The 25,325-nt window shown below is 42.5% G+C and overlaps 1 protein-coding gene across 1 annotated transcript in view; it reads right to left on the reverse strand.

Annotated features, from left to right (window-relative positions):
• Window positions 1-25,325, reverse strand: part of ASTN2 (astrotactin 2) — an 899,029-nt gene that overhangs the window by 640,513 nt on the left and 233,191 nt on the right. Inside the window, exon 3 of the mRNA XM_060250629.1 lies at window positions 1,046-1,424. Coding sequence (XP_060106612.1) covers window positions 1,046-1,424 — 379 coding nt within the window. The remainder of the gene's footprint in view (window positions 1-1,045; window positions 1,425-25,325) is intronic.

Raw genomic sequence — 25,325 nt, forward strand, 5'->3', positions numbered from 1 at the left:
AGTCTGGGATGTTGATATGAACAGTTCTCACTGCCCATCTGGGAAAAAAGAACTGTCAATAAGAGGATGTGTGGAATCGCATTGTTACTTTGTCATAGACAAACTATAAGGAAGTCTATTACATGTGTAGAACAAAGTAGGATTTTAGTAGCATCTTTAAGACAAAGTTTAATTCTAGGTATAAACTTTCATGGGTATGCAGTGTCCAAAACATGAAATTGAACCAAGTCCACATATGTCCCGAACAAAGCAACGATCAGAGAAGATCCCTTCAGATTAATTACTGCTTTCCTTTTTGTACAGTGGAACTCTAGTTTGGAATTTTGTAGCCTTGTCTCCTAAAGAAAAGGTAGAGGAAATGGCACCCAAACCCTTCTGGTTGTCCACAGCCAAGACCTAAGAGGGGAAAGATTTTTATCCACTTCCCTACTGACCCTGCCACGTGGAAATTGAGAATATGGCATCCACCTCTCTTACCTTAGAACTGCATGATAAAATGGTAGTTCTATACTTCAATGACCAAAATGCAGATTAAAGGCAACACAGTAGCCTGAAATATTTCATCACATTCCCCCCATTCCCACAAGAAGTTCCATTCTGCTAGCTAGATTTGGGGGCTGTGAAGCAATGACTGCCACATAACCAGCAGAAGGGATTCATTGGCACTCCCTGTACTAGAGGCTGGGTCCCTATGGAGGTACCAAGTACACCAACACCCAAATAGAAGACAATGACTCATTTTTGTTTTAAAAATCGAACTAACTGGCTCTTTTCTGCTTTGAAGCACCAGTGTCAACAACATCCCCTATGGGGGGGCATGAACATTCTCAGTTGCTACTTGCCAGGAAACTGCTCTTGGAACCCAAAGCACATTTTAAAGTGCAGCAGCCCACAGCGCTTGCACAACACAACCTGGAGAGAAGGAAGACTGAATACCCAGCATGGCTTGGGCAAGCCACCTCCCTGCTCATTCATCACTTTTTAATGGCCTTCCAGCACATTTCAAAGCTGTCTGCTTCTAGCAAAGGAAACAAGCAGAACAAACCTTTCTTCTCATAGTCAGGCTTCTCCTCGTTCCTGCCCAGGCTGTCCAGTGGCCGTGTCACCGAGCCTCCAAACTCGTCTTCCCTGCAACCATGCTCAGGTCGCAATGGGTTCTCTTCCTCCTCGTAGTCGTAGTCATCCAGGATGGGGGTTTCGCGTATAGGCATGCCAATGACAGAGTTGTGGGCCTGCAAGCGTGAGTTCCGGAAGCTCTCTCTCCCTTGGGGACCCAGCAGCACCGACGGGATGTAATGGATCTCATGGGTAGCCTCCGTGCTAGCGCTCTTCTGTGGGATCCTGCGTTGCTTATACCAACGACGCTGGGCATACAAAGCTACAGTGAACACCAGCAGCAGCAAAAGGAGAGCAATCAGACCACCCTGAAGGAAAAGAGAGGAACTATGTTGAGTGACTGTTAAGACATCCTGTCCCTCCAGCAGCTTGCTCACTTTGAGACATAAGGCCACATCTTTATTCCATGCTCCATGAACCTCGCCTTGTGCCTTGTGCTTTCCTTACAAGCTCAAAGTCAGTAGTCAGTGACTTCTACTTTGGCATAAACAGTACTTTGCTTCACTCTTACATCCAAACCAGCAAATGACAGTGTGCACTTCCAAGCCTGGATTCCCAACTACAGTTCGAAACTGATAAACGATCTTGGTTTTGCAGAGGAATTGCTAACCAGTTTGTCAGTTTTAATGGCACAGATTGGTTCATGCCAAATCAGGAGCTGAGAGCCAAATTCAGAAGGGCAATGTTGCTTTGAAAGTGTTATTACAGGAACTGAGAAAGATCCTCCAGGTTTCCCACTTGCACAGGTACTCAGCAGGTATATTTACACATAATATAACTTGGGCCTGAAGGTTCTAACTTCAATTATTCCAGCAGCCATCTTAACAACTGTACCCAAAGCTGCTTCTTCCCAGACACCACCAGGAAGCAGATGCCTCACCCCCAAACATTAACTCATTCTTAATCATACCATTTTTTGTAACTCTTTACCACAGAGTGTTGCCAACCTTTGGCTGGCAATCCCTGGGAGCAAAATAGGGGAAGGGACTTCAAAATGAGTATTGGTGATGCCATGACATTGATTCTGGTTTTGGAACTGGAAGTGATGTCACAGCAGCATACAATATTCTAGGAATTTCCCAAACCAAATTCCTACACTGCCACTTCCAGTTCCAAGACTGGAAGTGATGTCATGGCATCACTGATGCCAAATTTTTTGGGCACACCATTTTGGTTCCGCCACTTCCCAGAGACAGGTGCATAGATGGTCAGGCAGAAAAATCCCAGCCATAGCAGGCAATCTGGCAGCCCAAACAGTACAGAGCAATAAAGGGAAGATAAAACAGTCCACTGACAGCTGCCCACCAGTGTTCCCTCTAAGTTGAGTTAGCATGAGCTAGCTCACAGATTTTTAGCCTCCAGCTCACAAATTTTTGTCTTAGCTCAGGAAGGATGATCCCAGAGCACAATAATTTATGCAGGAGCTCACATCTCTAATGCCGGTAGCTCGCAACTTTAATGCTAGTGGCTCACAAAGTAAGATTTTTGCTCACAAGACTCTGCGGCTTAGAGGGAACATTGCTGCCCACTATCCACCTCCCAGTGGAACAAGCCCTTCCTTTTCTTCAAGCAACACCACAAGGTTACTAAAAGAAGCAGTGAGAGTGAGAAAAGCAGAATAGAAAGAGCAAGAAGGAACATATACGAGGAACATTTTGCTAACCCCCAACTTGTACCTCCATTTTTAAAAATGCATTGCTTACAGTAATGGTGGGAATTTTGGGAAGCAGGTTGTCATTATCACAGCAGATGTCCTATCTCGCAGTTCTGACCTAAGTAGCCGCTGGCCTTTTAGAAAAGGTCAACAAGTTATTTTTTCTGCTGGCCTTCACTTTGAGCTGTTTGCTTTGTTCATATCTTATGAACAAATGCTATTGTATGTTTCAAAATGTGTTGTTATTCTATTTATAGACCACTATGGCCTGAACTGTCTTGTATTTGTATGTAGCCCCTAGAACTGAAGAGTGACATGCAAAATATGTTCAGCAGGTAAGTGCTCTGTTTATACAATCCATTAGGCAGTGACGAGCATGGAAGGCAGCTACTTCAAGCCAGCATCTTGAAATCTCAGGAGGTTTATTGCACATCACCTCAAGTACATTTTTTTTTAAGCAGAGAGGGGATTCACAAACATCATAAGTAAATAACAAACAGCATGCATAACACGTAGCGTATCACTTGGACATGGACGTATTTTCCCTCCCAAGGGGAACAACCACCACAGGTATCCCAGAGAGTGGCAAGTGGATCTTGTTTTAGCAAGCACAGACACACCTTGCAGCTGCTTAGCCAGTTGGGAGGGCAGGAACTTGGTATCAGAGCAGAAGGTACAAGAGTAGGTGAGCATACAAAACTGCAGTAGTGAGAACAATCAGAAGCTGTGCAAAATTGGTGTATAATTGAGAGGGGGAAGAAGGAAGGGTGATTCTACCGGCAAAGAGTTACTTCAAATGCAGAGTATCAAAACACTGTGTTAAGCACTTAGGGCTCCTCAGTTCTGTATTAAATGACAACAGTGCACCTTTAACATGAAAAGGGGGGGGGGGGGGGGGAAGGAATGTACACACAATCAAAGTGATTCAAATTGGTGGTTCAGCAACAGCAGCTGCATCAGGGTGGCAAGACTTGTCTCTAGAATAATAAACCAGCATTCAGAGCATGTCTGTTATTACTACATTTTCTCCCATCCTTTGTCCATGCAAGGCAGCGTACACAGTTCTTGCCTTTCTCTGCTTATCCTTGCAACTGTCCTGTGAGGTATATTAGGCTGAGAGTAGTATATGAAGGCTGGAGGGGGAGGCTACGAGGGGTCTGGACCTGGTTCCCCCCCTCCCCCAAATAAAGAGGACTTTCCCCTTCTAATCTTTCCAATGAAACATTAGAGAAATTTTGAGAAGCATTGCAGAATATTTTATCTTTTAGAATGAGTGATATGGTTCTTAACACAAGGTTTCTCTTGCTCAAAATGTATAGCATGAAAAAATGTAGGACTTTTTTAATGTTTTCAGCAGGAAAATTGAGAAATTTGGAAAGGAAAGGTCCCCTGTGCAAGCACCAGTCGTTTTCGACTCTGGGGTGACGCTGCTTTCACGTTTTCACAGCAGACCGTTTTACGGGGTGGTTTGCCATTGCCTTCCCCAGTCATTTACACTTCCCCCCCTCCAGCAAGCTGGGTACTCATTTTATCAACCTCGGAAGGATGGAAGGCTGAGTCAACCTCAAGCCAGCTACCTGAACCAGCTTCTGCTGGAATCGAACTCAGGTTGTGAGCAGAGGGCTCCAACTGCAGTAGTGCAGCTTTACCTCTCTGCACCACGGGGCTCTTCAAGAAATTTGGAGAGCACTGAAAAAACTGCTATCATATCCCCTCCCTCCCCCTTTAGAATGAATGGGTTTTTTAAAAAGAATTTTATTCATAATGCATATTATTAAAAAAAATTATGTAAAACAATGTGCAGCATTAGATAACGATACTTCCTGTGTATTCTGTAGGCATATACATTTTCAATAATATGTTCTTGTTTAAATGAAAATAATTTGGGCAATAATAACATGCAAGAGAGTATTTAACAATAATGCATTCTTTAAAAGCTCAGTGTTTTCAATGTTATAAAATTCAACTTGATATTCTAAATATGGTGGTTGTAACTGTATGAGGGTGTTACTGTGTAAATAATAAAATTAAGATACATTGAGCCATGCTAGAAAAGGGTACAACAGTTTGCTACTCCTTCGCAAGTATTGGGTGTGCTTGCAGTATTCCTTACGGAAAACAAAAATATGTATACTTTCAAATTCTATAAACATGTCAAAGTGTGCAATTTTACATACTAAGGACAATGCTGGTAAATCAGGAAAGTACTGCATACAGTTCAGTTCTTCCTAAAAGAAAAATTCTGGATCCCCCCCCCCAAAAAAATAGCTTCAAAGAAATCTGAAAATTTTACATCTCCAGCTGAGTGAGAAAGACTGACTCAGAGTCACCCAATGAGCATCATGGCCAAATGAGGATTGGAATTCAAGCCACCCTAGTCAAACCCTAACCACTACACTATGAACACTTTCCAGATGTAATTGTTTATATGTGACTGCATGCATATATAAGAACCAATGAAGGGGAAAAGGCATGGCTCAGTACACAGCATCCACTCTGCACACAGAAGATCCCCTTAATTCCCAGCATGTCCCTATAAAGAATATCACATAAACCCTAGTCTGGATAGCCCAGGCAATCCCAATCTCATAAGAGCTCAAAAACTAAGCGAGGTCAACTGTGGTTAGTACTTGGATGGGAGCAAGGCTTTTTTGGAAGAAAAAGCCCAGCAGGAACTTATTTGTATATTAGGCCACACACCCCTGATGTCACTATTATTCCACAAAGGGCCTTTTTATAGAAAAAGCCCGGCAAGAATTCATTTGCACATTATACCACATCCCCTGACACCAAGCCAGCCGAAACTGCATTCCTGCTCTGAAAAAGCCCTGGATGGGAGACTGTCCTTGAAACAGAGAGGTAGGGGCAGGCTTATTCAGTCACCTCCCTGAATATCCTGCAGGCTCCCAGTAGGGGCCAGTCACCTGAGGTCAACATGACTTCCAAGTGCAGAGACGCACACAAAAATACACAACAAATCACATAGTAGATAAATGTTGCCCACAAAACTACCAAACTAGATGGACTGGTAGTCCAATTCATGATGTCAGCTTTACAGATCCACATGGGGAGGTTGCATATTAAGTTACTGACTTTCCACTGCTGTAGAATGCAGCCTTGTCCTAAAGTGAGACACAGCCAACGCTCACTTGCATTTTCCTTCACTGTTTAAAATATTCTTTTAAATTAAAACAAGGTAAGGAGGAGAGAAAAACGACACAGGATTACCAGATACAGATCCTTTACATAAGGAGAAGAGGAGAATAAAAATGATAATGAATTAAAGTGGCCCCATGCTACAGGATGAGAATAAAATAGGCTTGAAAAGGTTGACTGCTGGACTTGAGGTGCCCAATGTGGTGCCCACTAATACTTCCCTGTGACAGCTGTGTGTGTTTTAGAAAGTGGGAGGGGCTGGGTGGGGCTTTTGTCCAGCAGGGCTTCTTACCGGCCACTGGAGATATGATTGGCTATGCTGGTTGAAAATGCATTGCTTTGCCATTACAGCATAAGGATCTTCACTATCCCAGCGAAGGTAAACTGGGTATATGCAAGAAAATATTTTGAAACCGTACATTTAAGAGGCACTGTGTTAAGTAAAGCTTCTGCCTGAAATGTCAAAGAGCATAACTTCATTCCCTGACATGTTGTGGTTGGCCCCACCTCCTGCGGCAGCCATTCTGCCCACCACCCCGTGTCAGAATGCAAAAAGTGCCCACAAACTCAAAAAGGTTGGGGAGCTGAATTTCTGAATTCTGCTTTCCAGCATAAGCAGCAAGCTTGAAAATAACATCTCCACATCTGCACAACTGACAACGTCTTCACATCCTCCAGCACCACATGCATTCACAGAACGCAATTATCAGAAACTTTTCCTGCAGAAAATCCACTGAAACAAAAAGGACACATAAAGGAAAGTTTTGATTACAGGGAAACAGACCATTTCCTCAGGTCTCTGCTGTTACAATAATTTACAGCTTGGCACATTTTGCAGAGTGCAAATTGTTTTATTTGTAATATACATATTTACTCCACCTTTGCATCTTCTACTGGATTCACAATAAATGTTAATAATATTAAAGTAACAATATTAAATAAGTACAAAAACAAACACTCATGTGTCAACCACCATCCACCATTTAAAAGAACTCATCACAGATTTAAATAGAAATTAAATGGTAGCATTTATATACAAAGGGTCTTTTAAAAAAAAGAAACCTTACAAGCTTCTGACACCAAAAAAAATCAAACTGCCAGGAAAGCAAGGGAAGCCTGGCCAGAAAGTGTATTGTGCCAACACACACAAGGCTCTGTTTAGCATATATATCCAGCCTACTTCAGATAGCAGAAAGATTAAAGAAGCACCCCCCAAAACACCTTTAAGCATCCAAGTGAGTTTATATGGTCAAAGGTGATCATAAAATTATTCCTTTCTCTACTTTGCCCTTTTCCTGCATCTCAACTAGCATCATGGTTTCATTACTCATAGACACAAGGTAAAATACAACACTCCTTCAAAAGCCATCTGGACAAGGAGGAAGGCAGTATTCAAGGAGGGGTGGGGGGAAGACTAACCTTGCTAGTTCAGAGCCTAGGCACCAGCCATGCCATATGAATCATTCCTAAACTGCTTCTGAAGTAGAAGAATCCACAGACAGATTGAGCAGCGGAGGGGTAAGGAACAAAGCACCAGGGAAAAGGGGATACAGGATGCTGCCCCAGAGGACAAGATCATTAAGCCAACAGACAAAATGACTCTGTGGAATGAAATAAGGCAGCTTTCATCAGAATCTGCCTACCAGATTCAAGCCTCATCTGCTTGCTCATTTGGTGCCATAATTGACACTAATAGTCCAAAAGGGCTCAGGGAGGCAGAATGACTTTGCTACATTAGGAAAGTCAAGCAAGCAAACAGCTTCAGTTGGGAAGCTTCAGTGGTCAAATAGGACTCCACCACTAATCTCAAGTGAACCAGCCGTAGCCATTAAGGACAGGGGGAATTTGGGTATGCAGAGTTGGAGGACTTGAGAACACAGGAGGAACTTTTGCCTTTCAGATTTAATCAAAAGCAAGCAGAATTTTTTTAAAAAAAAAAACCAGTTCAGCTAAATGGGCGTCAAAGGTCAATATGCTATGCAGTTTTGCAAATCCTTCTTTCTATTTAAAAGCAACCTCCTTTTCATTATGCCACAGTACTGAGGGTAAATAGGGGAGAAAGGGATTGCCATCTGCAGAAAGCACACACTTTGGCAGGAACTGAGCAAATGTGTCTGAAACATTTTGTTGTTATTCATAATTTACTCCTCTTGCCAGGTTTTAATTTTGCACAGTTTTTAAATAGAGGTTATGCACAAACAAACATATGCATGTGTGTAACATTTTCTTACAGATTGAAAACTTCTCAAGCTTTTTCATTGATTTTTAATTTTGTTTACACATCCCATTGGCTTATATATCTAGTCATCGAGAGCAGGGTTTTTTGAGCCTGTGGGCACCTTTTGGAATTCTGACACAGGGCAGCGGGCACAATAAAAAAAAAGGCTGCCACAGAAGGCTGAGCCAACCACAAAACATCAGGGAGCAAGGATATATATAACTTTAAAAGTACCTCTTCAACATTCCAAATAGAAGTTCTGTTTAACAGAATGCCTTTTAATCTGCACAGCCAATTAGAAGTCCTGCTTGGCAAAAACCTACCTAGCCCCATGCACTTTCTAAAAGCATTTGGCAGGCACCAGTTGTGGGTGGGTACCATGGTGCCCATGGGCATCACATTAGGTATCCCTGATCTAGACAAGGAGTTGTTATTAATAACACCAAACAGGACTATTTGTAAATCATGAGCAGAGACACCCAGCTCCTTAGAACAGGTCTCAACAAATTACAGGAGCCAGGTTTCCATGGTGTCTAGAAATTTCATGGTGGCACCTAGTATTTTCAGCAATAATTTTATTGAAGCTTCTCGCAGAAATTCTCCGTGAAAGTTCAAATCTTATTTGTTGTTTTTCATCAGAACATTTTGCTATATAATAGAAAAATAAATACACATGAAATTCCTGTCATTGCATTTATATGTAAAGTTTAATTTTGTAGCATTGAGTGGTAGAAGATAGATTAATTTCTCAAATGGTAACTTTCTGCACTGATGCCAATATTCAATTAAAATGATGTTTTTAAAGCGTGCATTCCAAGGAAGAGAGGCCAAGGGAAGGAGGATGAGAGAGGCCAGAGTACTCAGCAGAGGGCTTGTGGGGCTGTCAAAAAGGAGCCAGATACACGCTTATGTGCATGGATGAAAGACAGACAAAAAGGATGCCACAACAATCTAACCGATCAACCACAGCCTCATCAGATCTCAGGAGCTAAGCAGGGTCGGCCCAGGCTAGTATTTGGATGGGAGACCTCCAAGGAATACAGGGTCATGATGTGAAGCCAGGCAAAGGCAAAGCATATTTGAACACCTCGTACCTTGAAAGCACTACAGGATCATCTAGGGTTGCCAGCCTCCAGGTGGGGCCTGGCAAGCTCCCGCTTTTGCAACTGATCTACAGCTGGCAGAAATCAGCTCCCCTGGAGAAAATTGCTGCTTTGAAGGACTCTATGGCATTGTGCCATGCTGAGGCCCCTCCCCTCCCCAAACCCCTCCCTCTCCCAGATCCACTCCCAAAAACTCCTGGTATTTTTCAACACAGACATAGCAACCCTGAGGTCATCATAAGTCAGCTGTGGATTGATGGCACTTCCCACCACCACTATCTAACCCACTGCTCCCAAATGATTCAACATCATTACTGAATTTTTGTATCCCTTAAATACTACACACATTGCTCGTACTTCCTCTTTGAGACAGCACAGCATGCAAAACATACCAGAAGTTTAGTTATGTTGGCCAGCTGCAGCAATAGCAGAAAAGAGATAGAAAGGAGAAACAAATAGGTGAAGTACACTGTAGCAGAAAAGGCTGTATAGCCATACTGGTCCATTAAAAATCCAAGAATGAAACCCATGCAATACCTTTTTAATCTGCTTTTATACCCTTTTGTCTTTACAAATTTTGTAACATCCAGACTAGGGGTGGCAAAACTTGATTAACGTAAGAGCCACACAGAATAAATGTCAGATGTTTGAGAGCCACAGGAAGGAAGGAAGGAAGGAAGGAAGGAAGGAAGGAAGGAAGGAAGGAAGGAAGGAAGGAAGGAAGGAAGGAAGGAAGGAAGGAAGGAAGGAAGGAAGGAAGGAAGGAAGGAAGGAAGGAAGGAAGGAAGGAAGGAAGGCAAATAGATGGGGAGGGGGAGGGACAGAGATGGAAAGAAAGCAACTTTAACTTTAAATGACGGCAGGCTTGGCTTGGAGAAGCAATTTAAAGAGAGAAATGCCTTCTCCAAGCTGGCCAACAGGGTGGTAGGGGCTCTGAGAGCCACACAATATGTGTGAAAGAGCCACATGTGGCTCCCGAGCCACAGTTTGGCCACCCCTGATCCAGACTGATGACGAGTCATAGCAAGCTCAAAAGCATTCACAACATTTTGTGCTGATTGGGTCAGTCCTAATTTAAGCCACTACACTTATTTTGTTCTTGGGTTTGGGTAAGTACACTGTGACAAGTTTCACAGTACACAAAGTGAATGACCACAGTCCACAGGCCCCTGGGAGAGGAGCACTGCTGCTGTCCTTTTTATATAAGGATTCAGTATTCAGCCACATTTCTTTCGGAAGTGACCTTTGCTCCAATAGCTCCATAGCTGAACCAGAAATGCACATACTGATGCAGAAGAGCTTTCTAAACTGTTACCTTCAGTGGCATTCTGGAAGGCCTAATTTTAATCTCCTCCATCCCTCCCCTGGCCTAAATTGTGCAACAGAAAAGAGTGGGATATAGAAAAAGGGGAGGAAAGGGGATAATATGAGAAATGTTTTATTTGACAATATGTCATTCTGAAACTTCCCTTCCTCCCCACCTCTCAGGGCTTTCTGATATTCCCAAACAATAGCCGCGTCCTGGAGGGATTTACTATTCTAAAACTGGGTTTATAATACTCTGTTCTGTAGTGATAAGAACACGGGCCTTTAATCCTCTGAGCTGTGAACATGCATATTCTCTCCCATAATAGCCTTTTCTCCCACACTCCATAGTGCCCCCGAGCCACATGAGAACTGGTGGGGAAAGGCAAATTCAAGAGGCTTTGAAAGTGTTCAGGTTCTATGCATGCTTCTCTCAGAGCATTCAGAACCAGGAATGCTCCCATAACAATACATAGAACTCTGCCAGAAGAACCCAGTCATTCTCCGCTGCCTAAGAACAAGCCACTTTACATTTGGTTTTAAACAGGAAGGCTGAAGACACCACAAGTGTCTGCAATCATAAAGTTGTAATTCCTTGACTGGACTTAACTGTGACAATTGTACAGGTTTCACAAAAAGACACAGGTGTGTTTTCACAGTCGCCTTGTTACTATACTGAGATAGTTTTCTATTTAGTTTTAATCCCCATTTACTTTCACGTGACTCAGCATACCAAATTCGTGCCATCTCCCTTCCCTCCACAACAACCTACCATGCTCGCATTTGCAATACCAAACCACATTCTGCCATCTGAGATTAGTGGCCTTTAAGTGCAGTGACAGCACTGAGACTTCAAGATAGCAAGTCAGGGATGCAGATTGCTGTCTCTCACAAATTTAATTCACTAGCACTGCAACGGAAAAAAGGCTGAGAATTATAGCTGTTGAAACATATACAGGTGAACTGGTGGCCAACCGTCCCTCAGTTTGAGATAAAGTTTTCACCTACCTAAGCCTCTCCAGGTACGACGTCTACGACAACCAATCTCCAGAGATGCAGCCAAGCACAAATTCCTGCCAGGCGACAAGGTGTATTGTTCACCAGAACAAGGGTTTACCAACTGACAATCACAGGAGGTGAAACTGAGAAATGTAAATTACAGTTCCGATCTGATCATAATTATACCCTGCTATAGGGCTTTCATTCAATTAGAGTTACTACAACTGCTCTACAACACATGTGTTAGAAAAGGCATTTCCTTCTGCTCCAACAGATAAGTGTACCTCCTCCCTAGTAGAACAGCATTCATTACAGGGAATCACCCAACCGTGTTACAGAAAGTCGTGTGTACATCTCACTCTGAACTGAAGCTTTTGTGTGTTCATTGCAATGTAAGCGTTAATCAGAGAGCTTTGCCGCCGAAACAAAACCAACCCCCACCCCCTCCACACTCAGAGCTGGTCCTCCTGTGAGGAACCCTTTTTGATAAATACTTTGGAATCTTTTGCTGGCAAAAGGATATAAATCCTTGTCCAACGGCAAGTGAGGAATGTCTGCTGTATTTTCTTATGCTCCTCTGCTGAGTGAACCTCCCCGTGTAATATCCTGCAGAAATTTAATGTGTTGTTTACTCCTCCTCACTGATCATTAATGATGATAAATAGGACACCGGCTAGCACCAATCTGCACCGAATCCCCTCAGCCACCTTCCCTTCCCCACGCCACGGACTGTCATTCATCATCATCTTCACCACATCCCTCCCACTGCGGAGGTGTCTGTGAGCCTAAGGTGTGCCCATCTCTGCAAACCCTCTTCACTGTCACCTGTCAAAATAAAAAACAGAACTACCGAATGCCTGGAGATTTATTTATAAGTATTATATATGCATGTTCCTTTTATCAGGAGAAAAAAAAATGAATGCTCAGAAAAAAGCAAACACCTCCAGTAGTCTCCCCAGCTTTTGACAAGGGTGTATACGTTGTAATGCAACTTATTTGTTGTACTGATTTACTTCCTTTCTACCCCACTTTTCTCCCATAGTGGCTTACATCATTCTCCTTTCTTCTATTTTATTCTACCAATCCTGTGAGGCAGGTTAGGCTGAGAGTGTGTGACTGGCCCAGGACCACCCAGCAAGCACCTATGACAGAGTGGGGATTCAAACCTGGGTCTGCTAGTTCCTAGCCTGACACTAACCACTACAGAACACTTATCTCATCTTCTGGCATCTAATCTCTGGACTCTCCAATCTTAACTCATATATTATGGCTAGTCTTGGCTACAGAATTTCTGGCTTTTGACTCTTCAACCACCCTTGACCCAGTTCCTCATTACTCATCCAGGGTTTTTGCCTGGCTACTGGAGAGCCAGTTTGGTGTAGTGGTTAAGTGTGCGGACTCTCATCTGGGAGAACCGGGTTTGATTCCCCACTCCTCCATTTGCACCTGCTAGCATGGCCGTGGGTCAGCCATAGCACTGGCAGAAGTTGTCCTTGAAAGGGCAGCTGCTATGAGAGCCCTCTCCAGCCCCACCCACCTCACAGGGTGTCTGTTGTGGGGGAGGAAGGGAAAGGAGATTGTGAGCCGCTCTGAGACTCTTCGGCGTGGAGGGCGGGATATAAATCCAATATCTTCTATCTTCTTTACTGCCCATGTTCTGAACCGTGACAAATTTTAACAGGAGATGGTGGGGGGCAATTTCCTTCTCCCTCAGTTTGAGCAGTATTACCCACAGCCCTGGACAGGAAAAGCCTTCTTCTTTCTAAAAGCTAAAGGTGAAAATGGATTCGTCATATTGTAATCAAGAGCTGAGTCTCATCTATGTGTTTAAGAAGTCAACCTCTTCTGTTAAGAGTATATTATGTATGTCTCTATTAGGTACTATACCAACCATATACACAAAGGACATAAATTTAATAGCAGGTACAAGCCCTACAAAGATATAGAATATGCACAGGAGGGCAGAGTTACAGTTGCTGTGGGAACTTGAACTTTAAAGCCTGCTACTTCTTGTGCATAAAAATAATCACAGTGAAGAAATATTCCATTTCCATACAGTTTTATCTTAAAACTGAATCTCATTTCATCTTTCAGGGAAGGAGAGAAACGGGAACAGCAAACCTGCCAAGGAGATATTCCCTTTGACTAAAATATGCACCGCCATGTTCTGTGGAGTGCTCATTTGAATTCTCTTGAGGTCTGGTCTGAAGACAGGCTCACACCATGAAAAACACAGTGCTGCAAAATGTGCTTCTAGTCCTGGAGGTGTACACCTTTCTAGGGTGAAAATCTGGGCACCAATTATGTTGTCTGGTCTCCAGACATGCCAAAAGGTTTTGCCCTTAAATAAGGACCAGGTTTGTGGCAACTAGCATAGGGATTTAATAAACTACAGCAGCTCTCAGACTCCACGGATATCCTGATAATGTGATTGGGAAGAGGCAGATACTTTTCCACAATAGTTCCCTCCACCCCAAACAATGGAGAAGCCAGTCAACTGGTTAACCATTTGGAACACACATCCTTCTACTAACCTGCATAATTTAACTCACTTTTCTACAGTCAGATCCTAAACTGCTACATCACACTGTCTCTTGATTTAAATTGTGATACCAGAATAAAGACACTTGGGGTGCGTTCACCCTACACTAAATGATGTGTTTTGAAACTGAATTTTTACTGGGTAAGAATAGCAAAAATCTACTTGCAAAACACATTATTTATTGTTGTGTGTACATACCCTTGATGTAGCAAATGAACAGACTTCAGTCCCAATTTCTATGTAGTAATGCAACAGAAGGAATGCATTCTCCTCTCCTATAACTGCTTTAATCTGCAGTTTCAGGATAGCTTGTTTGCTTCTGACTGATCTACATTCCCTAATGACATGATTTCATAACAAAGGGAAGCCATTCTTCCACAAGGGTCATGGGTCCTGGATCCAAGATGGGACAGATTTTTTTAGGAATAATCCACCTACTATACTCAGGCTGCTGGAGCACAGGGACTCTGACTTTTCAGTACTGCTGAGGAACAAACAGCCTTTCAGAAAAATACCTGAGTTCCCATTCATGTTGTAGCAAAAACAGCATGAACAAGAGCAAAAGATTTTACAGGATTGCACAGGGATGTCTCAAACTACATCTGCATATTGGGGAGGAAGAATGACTGCGAAGTATAATTTCTGGAAATCTAAACCCAACGTTTTCCTCTGTGTGTGTGTGTGTTTCACGAAAAGAGAAATTTGAGAGAAAATTTAAACACATGCAATACTTAATTATCAAGCCAAAACCTGTTATGATGCTTGAACAACATAAAATGAATCATTGATAACTTACTTAGTATATCATTAATTGGTATATTTAAGAAATTTAAAAGTATAAACCTTTTCTGCAAGCAAAATTGCAACTTAACCATCAACTAAAGAGAGCGAGCGGCAAACTGCTGTACCTGATACTATCTTAGCACATTTCACTCAACTCAATTGTTTGGGGGGGGGGGGAATCTAATTGTGGTTTCATCACTCCCCAAAGTTTCCCAATTTTTCCACCAGCGACAGACACGGGGGTGGGGGTGGGGAGAAAAACAACCTTCAAATAGGGAGGGGGTCCAGGCCTTCACATCTCTAGAGATGGAGAAAGGAAGTGCTTTGCACTGAGAATATACATTCTTCCAGAAAGCTGATATAGGTGCACAGCCTACCTACTTAGCCATCGAGCAGTAAGAAGATCCCTGTTTATTTCCCAGCTATTACTGGGGGTAGGGACAAATTCCTTGCCTTTTACTATTTAATGCATGAAGGTGGACAGGAGATTCCTTCAATGAATTCCCTGCCAAGATGTTCTTTCCTGATTGCAAAGAAGCTCACCAACCTGGGTCACAGAGCAGCAAATGCAATCTCTCACCGTGGCCACCAGCGCACCTGAAGAAGCAAAAGTCAGCTGAGGCAATAAATGCTGTTTAACCTGTCTCCCATAAGGGCCACAACAGCACTCCTAACATCACCTCCCTAGCATTACTTCCCATGCAAGTCCTTCCTTTCATGTATTCCCCATCTTCAAATCACAGATGCATTTTGCTTTCCTGTCTACCAGTTCAAGCACCAAGAGCACCGATGTTAAGACTGATGCTTAAACTTCATGTTCTTGTCACTTTGCAATCAGATTATTTCTGTGGGGCTGCCTCTGAAGATAAATTTTAGCAGTGTTTAAACAACAGCATTAGCTACCTGTATATTTATGGGCTTTGCTCAAAGTGATGGTTCTTGCCTCTAAAGACTTACATGACCTGAGACAAAGGTATCCAAAAGACTGAGGAGCTGTGGCTCAGTGGTAGAGCATTGCACCTGCTTGGCATGCCATAGGTCCCAGATTCAGTCCCCAGCATCTCCAGTTGAAAATGGAGAAGTGATAGGTTTTGTGAAAGACCTTGACCTAAAACCCTACAGAATTGCTGCCAGTCTGAGTGGACAATACTGACCTTAATGTACAAAAGACCTGATTCAGCATAAAGCAACCTGGTGTATTCATACGACTGTCTATTTACATACAAGACTGCCCAAGAGTTGAAGTTCTTTTCTGTGTGCCCTTGCCTCAGGAGAAGATGAGTCAGGTCCCTTATATGTTGCAGATTCTCCTTTGTGGAATCCCACCCCCCACCCCCGCCAAAACACCGCATTGACAGGGTGCCAAAATCTTTTACCCTTCAGCACCAGACCCATTTATTTTCCCTTTGCTCAGGCAGCTGTAAAGCTCTTGCTTTGACACAGTGTTTCCTCTAAGCTGAGTTAGTGTGAGCTAGCTCACAGTTTTTTAGCCTCCAGCTCACACGTTTTTGCCTTAGCTAAGGAAAAATGGCCCCTGAGCAAACTAATTTATGCAGGAGCTCACGACTTTTATGCCAGTAGCTCACAAAGCAGAATCTTTGCTCACAAGACACCACAGCTTAGAGGGCGTCTTGCATATGGTTACATTTAGATCACTTGTTATTGTTTGGGTGGGTAGAGTGGCCTCTTGTTAATTATTTTTTTTTAACAACCTGAAGAGTTAAGATCTATTGTCTTTACTGAAATATGTCATTTGGTTAGTTTTCAACACTGCTATATTTTATGCTGTCTCCTTATGTTATATTATTGTTGTTTTTATTATGCACTTTTAGTGTGACTTTTTACCTGAATGCCAACTAAATTTTCCAAAAATAGAAAGTGCATTGATTGTTGCCAAATATCCCTCTCTCCTCACAGTCTGAACAGAAAGTCTGAATTTTGTTCCTGATGGCCCCTTGTTCTCAGAAGCAACATTTTGGAGAGATCAAGAGGGTATAAAGGTAGGGAGAAGGCAGGAAAGCTTTGTTCTGCTGATAGAAGTGTCTTCTGTTAGTAGAAAATTTAGTCAAAATCCAACCCACTGCCTCAGCAAGATATAAATACATTAAATAAATGCGAATGCACTCACAAAGAATTTCACAGTATAATTTGAATGCCTAAAGAACACCACATATATTTCAGATATTTTGTCAACACAACAGTTATCTGCTTAACAGGTAAGTTCAACTGCTAGAGAAGAAATGTAATGCAAAGCTTTATCACTACTTTGCATTCTCTCACTGGCATCCATAAGTGAGGCATTCTGGGAAATGTAGCTGTCGAGGCATTGAGCATACTAATAAATATCCTTCAATGTCTAAAACACACAAATCATTGTCATTGACAAAAACTCAAACAACACAAGTTTTAGGTTTCCTTACTTGCCACCCTCATGAGCTGACTCCCCTCCCAATGTCCTACCTGCCAGCTTCCCCCCTCCAGACATCCACGTAGTAGATGTGCTTTGGCTTACAGCCGGCTAAGGCTAAAGATCACAAAGAATGAGGACAATTAGGGGCAGCTGGAAAACACACAAAGAGCAGTTGCTTAGCAACTTCCTCACCTGCAACCAGAAAACCTGGAAGCCACAGAAAATCTACAGACTGCTTCTTTGGGTAAGCTCTCTTGATGGAAAATAAACACATAAGAATAGCTCTCCATATTAGACCCATTGTTCTTCTTGTCCACCATCCCACTTTCAGTGGTGGCCAGCCAGGGGCTTTCAGGAAGCCCACGTGCCCCTTTCTCTACCATCATTGTGTCTTATGACAGCAGATTCCATACATTATTTTGGCACTATACAAAGAAGTCCTTTATTTTGACTGTTCTGAACCTACTGTCAATCAATTTCATTAGGTGACTAAAACACAGATGTTATGTGGAACAGAAGAAAAGTCATCTCCATCTACTTTCTCTGCATCATGAACTCAGATATCAGCATAACATTATATTCACTACAAAAAAAGGGAGGGAGAGAGGGATTTGAAAACTCAGTATTTCGAATGCTGAGGAAAATGACTTCTTACACTGAACAGATTTAGGAAAAGGTTTCCCCACTGCTGAAAAAGCAGGGAGGGGGATTTTTTTCCCAAGGCGGCATTTTCTCATACATAACTGGTCTGACCTCCGTTCTGCTGGATTATAAAGCAAGGACAGAAATTTAACATAAGAAAAGCCATTCTGAAGGAGGAGGATATTGGATTTATATCCCACCCTCCACTCCAAATCTCAGAGTCTCAGAGCAGCTCATAATCTCCTTTATCTTCCTCCATCACAACAGACACCTTGTGAGGTGGGTGGGGCTGAGAGAGCTCTCGCAGAAGTTGCCCTTTCAAGGACAACTCCTACAACAGCTATGGCCATTCCAGCAGCTGCAAATGGAGGAGTGGGGAATCAAACCTGGTTCTCCCAGATAAGAGTCCATGCACTTAACTACTACACCAAACTGTCTCTCATGCCAACGGTCCATCCAGTCCAGCACTCTGTCACACAGTGGCCAAAACCCAGTTGCCATCAGGAGGTCTGCCAGCAGAACCAGACCTCCAGAAGCCCTCCCACTGTTGCCCCACCCAGTACCAAGAATACAGAGCATCACTGCTCTAGATAGAATATTCCATCTATACCTTGCCATTTATGGACCTCTGCTCCATACGTATATCCAATCCCCCCTTGGAGCTATTTGTGCTTGTAGCCATTACCACTTTTTGTGGCAGTGGATTTCATGTACTCTTTGGGTGAAGGACTTCCATTCATCTGTTCAAAGCCTACTGCTCGTTAATTTCATTGAGTGCCTACAAGTTCTTGTATGATAAGAGAGAAAAGCACTTCTTTCTCTTTCTTCTCTATCCCATGCATAATTTTGTAAACCTCTAGCATGTCAGCCCTCAACTGCCATTTCTCCAAGCTAAAAGAGCCTAACCCCTTTAACCATAGGGAAGGTGTTCCACACCCTTAATCATGTTAGTTGCCATTTTCTGCACCAGTTTGGTGTTGTGGTTAAGTGTGCTGACTCTTATCTGGGAGAACCGGGTTTGATTCCCCACTCCTCCACTTGCACCTGCTAGCATGGCCTTGGGTCCACCATAGCTCTGGCAGAGGTTGTCCTTGAAAGGGCAGCTGCTGGGAGAGCCCTCTCCAGCCCCACCCACCTCACAGGGTGTCTGTTGTGGGGGAGGAAGGTAAAGGAGATTGTGAGCCGCTCTGAGACTCTTCAGAGTGGAGGGCGGGATAGAAATCCAATATCTTCTTCATCTTCTTCTTCTACTATGTCTTTTTGAGGTGTGATGATCAGAAATATACACAATATTCCAATACACACAATACAGATATGCACAATATTCCAAATGAGGCCATACCACAGATTTATACAGGAACATTTTGATTCTAGTTGATTTGTTTTCAGTTCCCTTCTTAATAATACCCAGCATAGCATTTGCCTTTGTCAGGCTCTGTAACTCTATCATACTGAAATTATAAAATATTAACCAAATGGACTTTTCTATACTAACCCCTAGCCTTTGTGGTATTGTAGTCACCAAGCATATCAAAGGGGACGTTTGAAGTGTTAACTTTGTTTAGGTTGTAAAGAGAGCAAAGGAATGTGACCGTTAATAGATACCGCCGCTGGCCAGCATCTTCCCAGAGGCTAGGAGATAAGCAGAGGCTCTCGTGTGAAAGTTTGCACCTTCACTCCCTGTTGTTTTGAGAATAATATCTTTGTTCAGATATTGCTTTGATGTAGATTCCATAAGACCCAGAAACACCCCTGCCAAGGTATTAGTCTCAATTTCTGTTTCAAGCTATGAGTTTCCAATAAAGTATTACATTGTCTCAAATGAATATAGCCTTGAGTCTCCATCGCCTGACAGCCTTTTCTGTTGCAGTCGCAGACTGAGTCAACATTTTCAATAAGTTATCTGCCATCACTCCATGATCCCTATCCTGGTCAGCTTCTGCCAATTCAGACTTCATCAGTGTATATTTACAGCTGGGCCAACTTGCCCAGCCTCAATAGATCCCTCTGGAGCACCTCACAGTCCTCCCTGGTTCTCACCACCCTGAACTATTAGCCACAGGTTTTGTTGGAACTCTGTCTGGGGCAGAGATCTCTGTATTCTGGGTGCTTTGGAGGGGCACAGTGGGAGGGCTTCTAGTGTGCTGGCACCACTGGTGGACCTCCTGATGGCACTTGGGTTTTTTGGCCACTGTGTGACACAAAGCGTTGGCTTGATCCAACATGGCTTCTCTTATGTTCTTAACAACTACCCCAGGAATCAGCAACCTTTTATAACTGAAGAACTGAATTAGGTTCAAACAAATAGCCAATATAAGAGAGTCTACTTGCATAATAGAAACTACAATTTATTGTGGGTGGTAACAAACTCACAGAGTTAAGCTTCCTTTCAGGCACACTATTTCCACCCATAGTGTTTCTGTAAGTTATTTCTCTTAGAATCTCAATTTTATTGGACTATATACCTTCTTTGAAATAAAGAGCGACTCCACCTAAGTCCCTTCCCTCCCTAGCTAGACAGTGCCTGGGCCTCTTCAGCAGTCTGAGTATCTTCTTTTGACAGACTGTATAGTATAAAGATTTTATATGTAGTCTATATATTTATACAACATATTTTCAAGGATATATTTAACTCAATGAATTTTGCTGACAATATGCTTTTAAACTATTAAATAATTTGATGTTTTCAATATTATGAAATTCAACTCTATCCAAATATGCTGCTAATTCAATTATGAGTTTGTTTTCTCTTTTCAACTTTCATTTTTCCTGCTTCTCAGAGGCAAAAATGAAGATATATGTGCTAAAATAGCAAAGGCTACAGCAGTTTGCAGTTCTTTCCTTCTTTAGTACTGGGTGTCCTTGCAATTTCGCAGTATAAGTTTAAGGCATTTATACTTTTTAATTTCCTAACTCTGACAAATAACACCACTTTGTATATGTGATAATAAATTGTGCATTTCATATAGTTAAAGCAGTAAACACTATTGCATGTATTGCAATTTCTCTTCCAAAATCACAGGTTCCGCTCAATGGGGGGGGGGGAGCTCTGCTTTTTCAAAAGGAGCCAACATCTCTGGAAAGTTTACATCTCTAGGTGCCCAGTGCTATCTTTATGATAGTTCTATATCACCTGTGAGAGAACACAGAAACTATCTTGCCTCTGTTGGAAAGGATTCTGAGAGGCCCCTTGCAAACTGCAAAAGGTTTCACTGGCACCGCTGAAACCACTCCTATCCTAAATGATCACAGAAATAAGCCAGACTGAAGACCATACCTATCTCAGAGCCAGGGCCAAACCAGAGGACAGTACAAGAATGCCAACTGTCCTGGGCCTCAAGTTCAAAGACAGCCTTACATTTAGCCCGTTTTTGGCATTTTATAAGTTTTGCAATTTGCTTTTATGAACATCAGTTGTTGCCATTTTTAATTATTTATTATGGCTAAGGGCCTCAAAAGTGGGAAGTGTCATGGACCTCTGAGAGGGCCGGCTCAGAGGTCTGAGTGAACACTTCCAAATCAAGTGTATTCCCCCTGCTGTGCCCTTCTCACCCAAACACCAAGACAGCTTCAGTTTCAAATGACTGGCATACACTCTGGATTTATAGCACTAGCTCAGTCATGCAACAGGTGGGCAGACCACAGAGATCTGCATTGTATATGAACATACCAAGGAGCCAAGCCCTTTCTTTGGTCCTTGTTGCTCAGCACTGTCTACTCTAACTAACAGCAGCTCTCCAGGGTCTCAGCTGGAGAGCTGTCTTTATCCAACACCAAATTATATAACATAATTTAAGCCCACATGTCAAAAGTTAAACCTGCGACTTTCAGCATGCAAACAAAGTGCTTTACCACTGGGCCGTGGGCCCATTAAAATCAATCTGAGCCAAACCACTGGTTCCATAGAGCTCTCTAATGTTTGACTAGCTCTGTGGGATCTCAGACTAAGAAGAATCTCCCCCAACACATGCTCGGATTCCCTAAACTAGCGTGAACAAGGATCAAACTTGGGACCTTCCGCATGCTAACACTGCGAGCTCTACCCTTCCTCAAACTGTGCCACTCCTGAAAAAAGCCTGTGAAGAGGGTGGTGGCGATGGCATTAGCAGACTGTGATCAACGTCAGCCCACCCCTGCAAGAAGCCAGTCTAAATTCAGTAAGAAAGATGTTTTACTAAATATCCTTCTCCTAACTTTCCTCTTGGCTCAAGGTGAGTTACAAAACACAATCTAAAAACACGCAGAATAAAATAATACCCTAAATAACTCCACTCCCACCTAAAAGATGTTGTGGTCTATACCCCAATAAAAGGCACTGCAGAACCTTCTTTCACCTTCTCAGGCAGCTACAACAGAAAACATACAAAATCTGGCTGATGTTAGGCGGGCTACTTTAAAAATGGGAGCACTAGAGGAAGCAATCTGAGGACAGGAGCTACTGCACAGAGGGACTTACTGGAAGAGATGTACTTGGGGCTAAGGCCACAGAAAGGATTTAAAGGTTATAAACAGAACTTTGAGCAGAATGGTACAATTCATAGTACAACTAGAGGCACAAGGGGAGTATGAGACACTTTTAGACACACTGACACTACAAGGATCCTCTGTTCTCCATTGGGATCTCTGTACACCACTACATAACCAGCTTGCTAACTGTAATTGTGATAACATTAAGTCCATGAGGTTCCAGTCTCTTACAGATCATTTTTTCCCCTTCCAGGTATTAGGGAAGAAAAGGTCTCCTGCTCCTAACACTTCAGGGTTTGATTAAAATCTGCTCCAGAATAATTACTACCCATACAAGTGAAGCTTCATACATAATTAATACTAAATGTGTGCCCACATCCATGATCAAAAGTAACAATTGGTGTTGCAAAACCGTTGCCGCTTACTTTTTTCAGAAATAAAAAAACCCACAATGATAATTATCATAGTGTTTATTTGCTTCCCTGCTAATTTACCAAAAATGCAGTTAATCTCAGTGGATCTCTTGATCATTAGTGCAAATTAATGCAGCTTCACTGCACATTCTGCATATATTAAAAGGAATTAATTTTAAAAACAACAAAAAAGAAAACCACATGTCTCCATATGAGGAAATGCTAATGGAGTCTGCAGCATGCCTCTGGAGCGTGCTTTCTTTCTCACACGTGGTGAGTGCAATATTAAGTATCTTTCCTGCTTATTTACTTCACCCCATTTCCCAGGGCATGGTGTGAAGGAACACAGTGAACCATCTCATTCGAACAAAGCAGGTCTCAGCCTGGTCAATGCCTAGAGGGGAGAGACCTCTTAGGAACTCAATACATATCATCCTAAATTCCATGAAGGAACAAATGCATTATATAAATGTAGCACGCATCTCAGCAAATGTCTAGGAGGAAACTAAACTAAATCAGACACTCCTTTATTTGCCCTGCAAGCTATCTGAAGCACATTTTACTGAGGTGGTAAACCTGTATCAGGGACTGCCAACATTAGACTGCAAATTCTTGTGATTGAATGCTCCTTGACAAACTTTAAAAAAAACAACCAAAAATCCATTTAGCATACAGAATTGGCATACAGAACAGAGAGAGAGAGACCAGATTACAAATCTGCAACCTATGACTCTAGAGCAAAGTTTGAAACCAAAAGGAACCAATATGGAGCCAAACACAGCTCTTTAAAAAAGAAGATGAAATCTCCAAGTCAAGATGCATTGAAGGTGCAGGTGGGGTATTAGAATAACCAATATGTGAAGGGAATGGCAGGCAAAGATTATCATGGGACGAAAGGACTTGCTGTTAGAGATGCTTTACACAGAAAGGGAAATGACACAGAAACAAACAGCTGCCCCTATTCCAATGGCAAATCATGCACAGATTTATGACAGTGCACTAATGCCGAGGTGTTCCTAAATATGTTTACTTGTTTTTGTGAGACCACACGTGTGCCACTTTCTAATGAACGACTCAACAACCAGTTTTTGGGCTGCCAAAACTTTATGGATTATTAATCAACATGCCAATAAATTGTACAGTTTCTATTATGCAAATAGACTCTCTTATATTGGCTGTTTGTTTGATCTCTTGCCATGAATTATAACCTAGTTTAGTTATTCAATTATAAAAGGTTGCTGATTCCTGGGGTGGAATTCTTTTCTCTGGTATGCTACTCTTCTATGTGTGTGGGAGGGAGACTTGGATATATGTCACAAGTTTACAACTCCAGTGGGGGGGGGGGGGAAATAAGACTTTGATCTCAAGTCCAAAAATATGTTTGAAAGCTATACCCTACTGCCACTAGTATGCAAGTATATATGCTGCAAAAAAGATTTTTTTTCTCATAATGGCCTGTATATTTTTTGCTCTATACAAGATCCTCCTTATGCAGTGGAGGTAGCTTTCACATACAGGCCAATTTTGCACTCACCTTACTCCGCCCTCTCCACATGGCATCCTCCCAATTTCCCACTATTTGCGTTGGGGCTGCAGCAAACATCGTGGGTTTTGAGCAGCAAATGGAAACTGGTTTTTAGCAGTTTCTGTTTGCTGCGCGAAAACCGAGATGTCTGCTGCAGCCCCAGCGCAAATAGTGGGAAAATGGGAGAACACCGTGCTGCGAAGACGGACATAAGAGCGGCGTAAGGGTGAGTGCAAAATCAGTCACAGTGTTTTAGACCAAAGTTTGAAAATAGCCAATACCTTCTTATCAACAGTGAACTTAAATTGTCTATTAATGAAGCTATTATGGTATGCTGTATAATACAGTATACAGCTAAGGTATGCTGTATAATAACTTCATTAATAACTCTAAAGGCGCATTGCTTTGTAGTGCCCTCCCTACCCCCAATCAATGACTAAATTTTCCAAGTGACTATAGTAACACCTGAAGGATCATACGCAAAGCTGCAATATAAACAGTTATTTGTCCAATAAAAGAATTTTCACTTGTTCGTTGTTAAACCATGGGACAGCAACGGATGTTTGCAACTGCCTTTCTTGGAATTCCTCTCAAAGATCAAGTCTGGTATAGTGATAATATTTGACTTAACCAGGAAGATCCAGTTTCAAATTCTACTCATCAAATTCCTACTCATGGAGGAGGAGGAGCAGCAGCGGCAGCAACTGGTTTTTATACCCTGCTTTTCACTACTCAATGGAGTCTTATAGCAGTTTACAATCCACTTCCTCTCCCCACAACAGACAGCCCATGAGGTAGGTGGGGATGAGACAGCTCTAAGAGAACTGCTATGAGAGAGCTGTGACTGACCCAAGATCACCCAGCTTGCTGCATGTAGAGCAGGAGTGGAGAATCAAACCTGGTTCTTCAGATTAGACTCCTCTGCTCTTAACCACTACACCAAACTGGCTCTCCTTGATCCAATTAGCCCTAGCCTAAACTACTGTCATGAA

Source organism: Heteronotia binoei, chromosome 12, assembly GCF_032191835.1.
Source record: "Heteronotia binoei isolate CCM8104 ecotype False Entrance Well chromosome 12, APGP_CSIRO_Hbin_v1, whole genome shotgun sequence".
Lineage (NCBI taxonomy): Eukaryota > Metazoa > Chordata > Lepidosauria > Squamata > Gekkonidae > Heteronotia > Heteronotia binoei.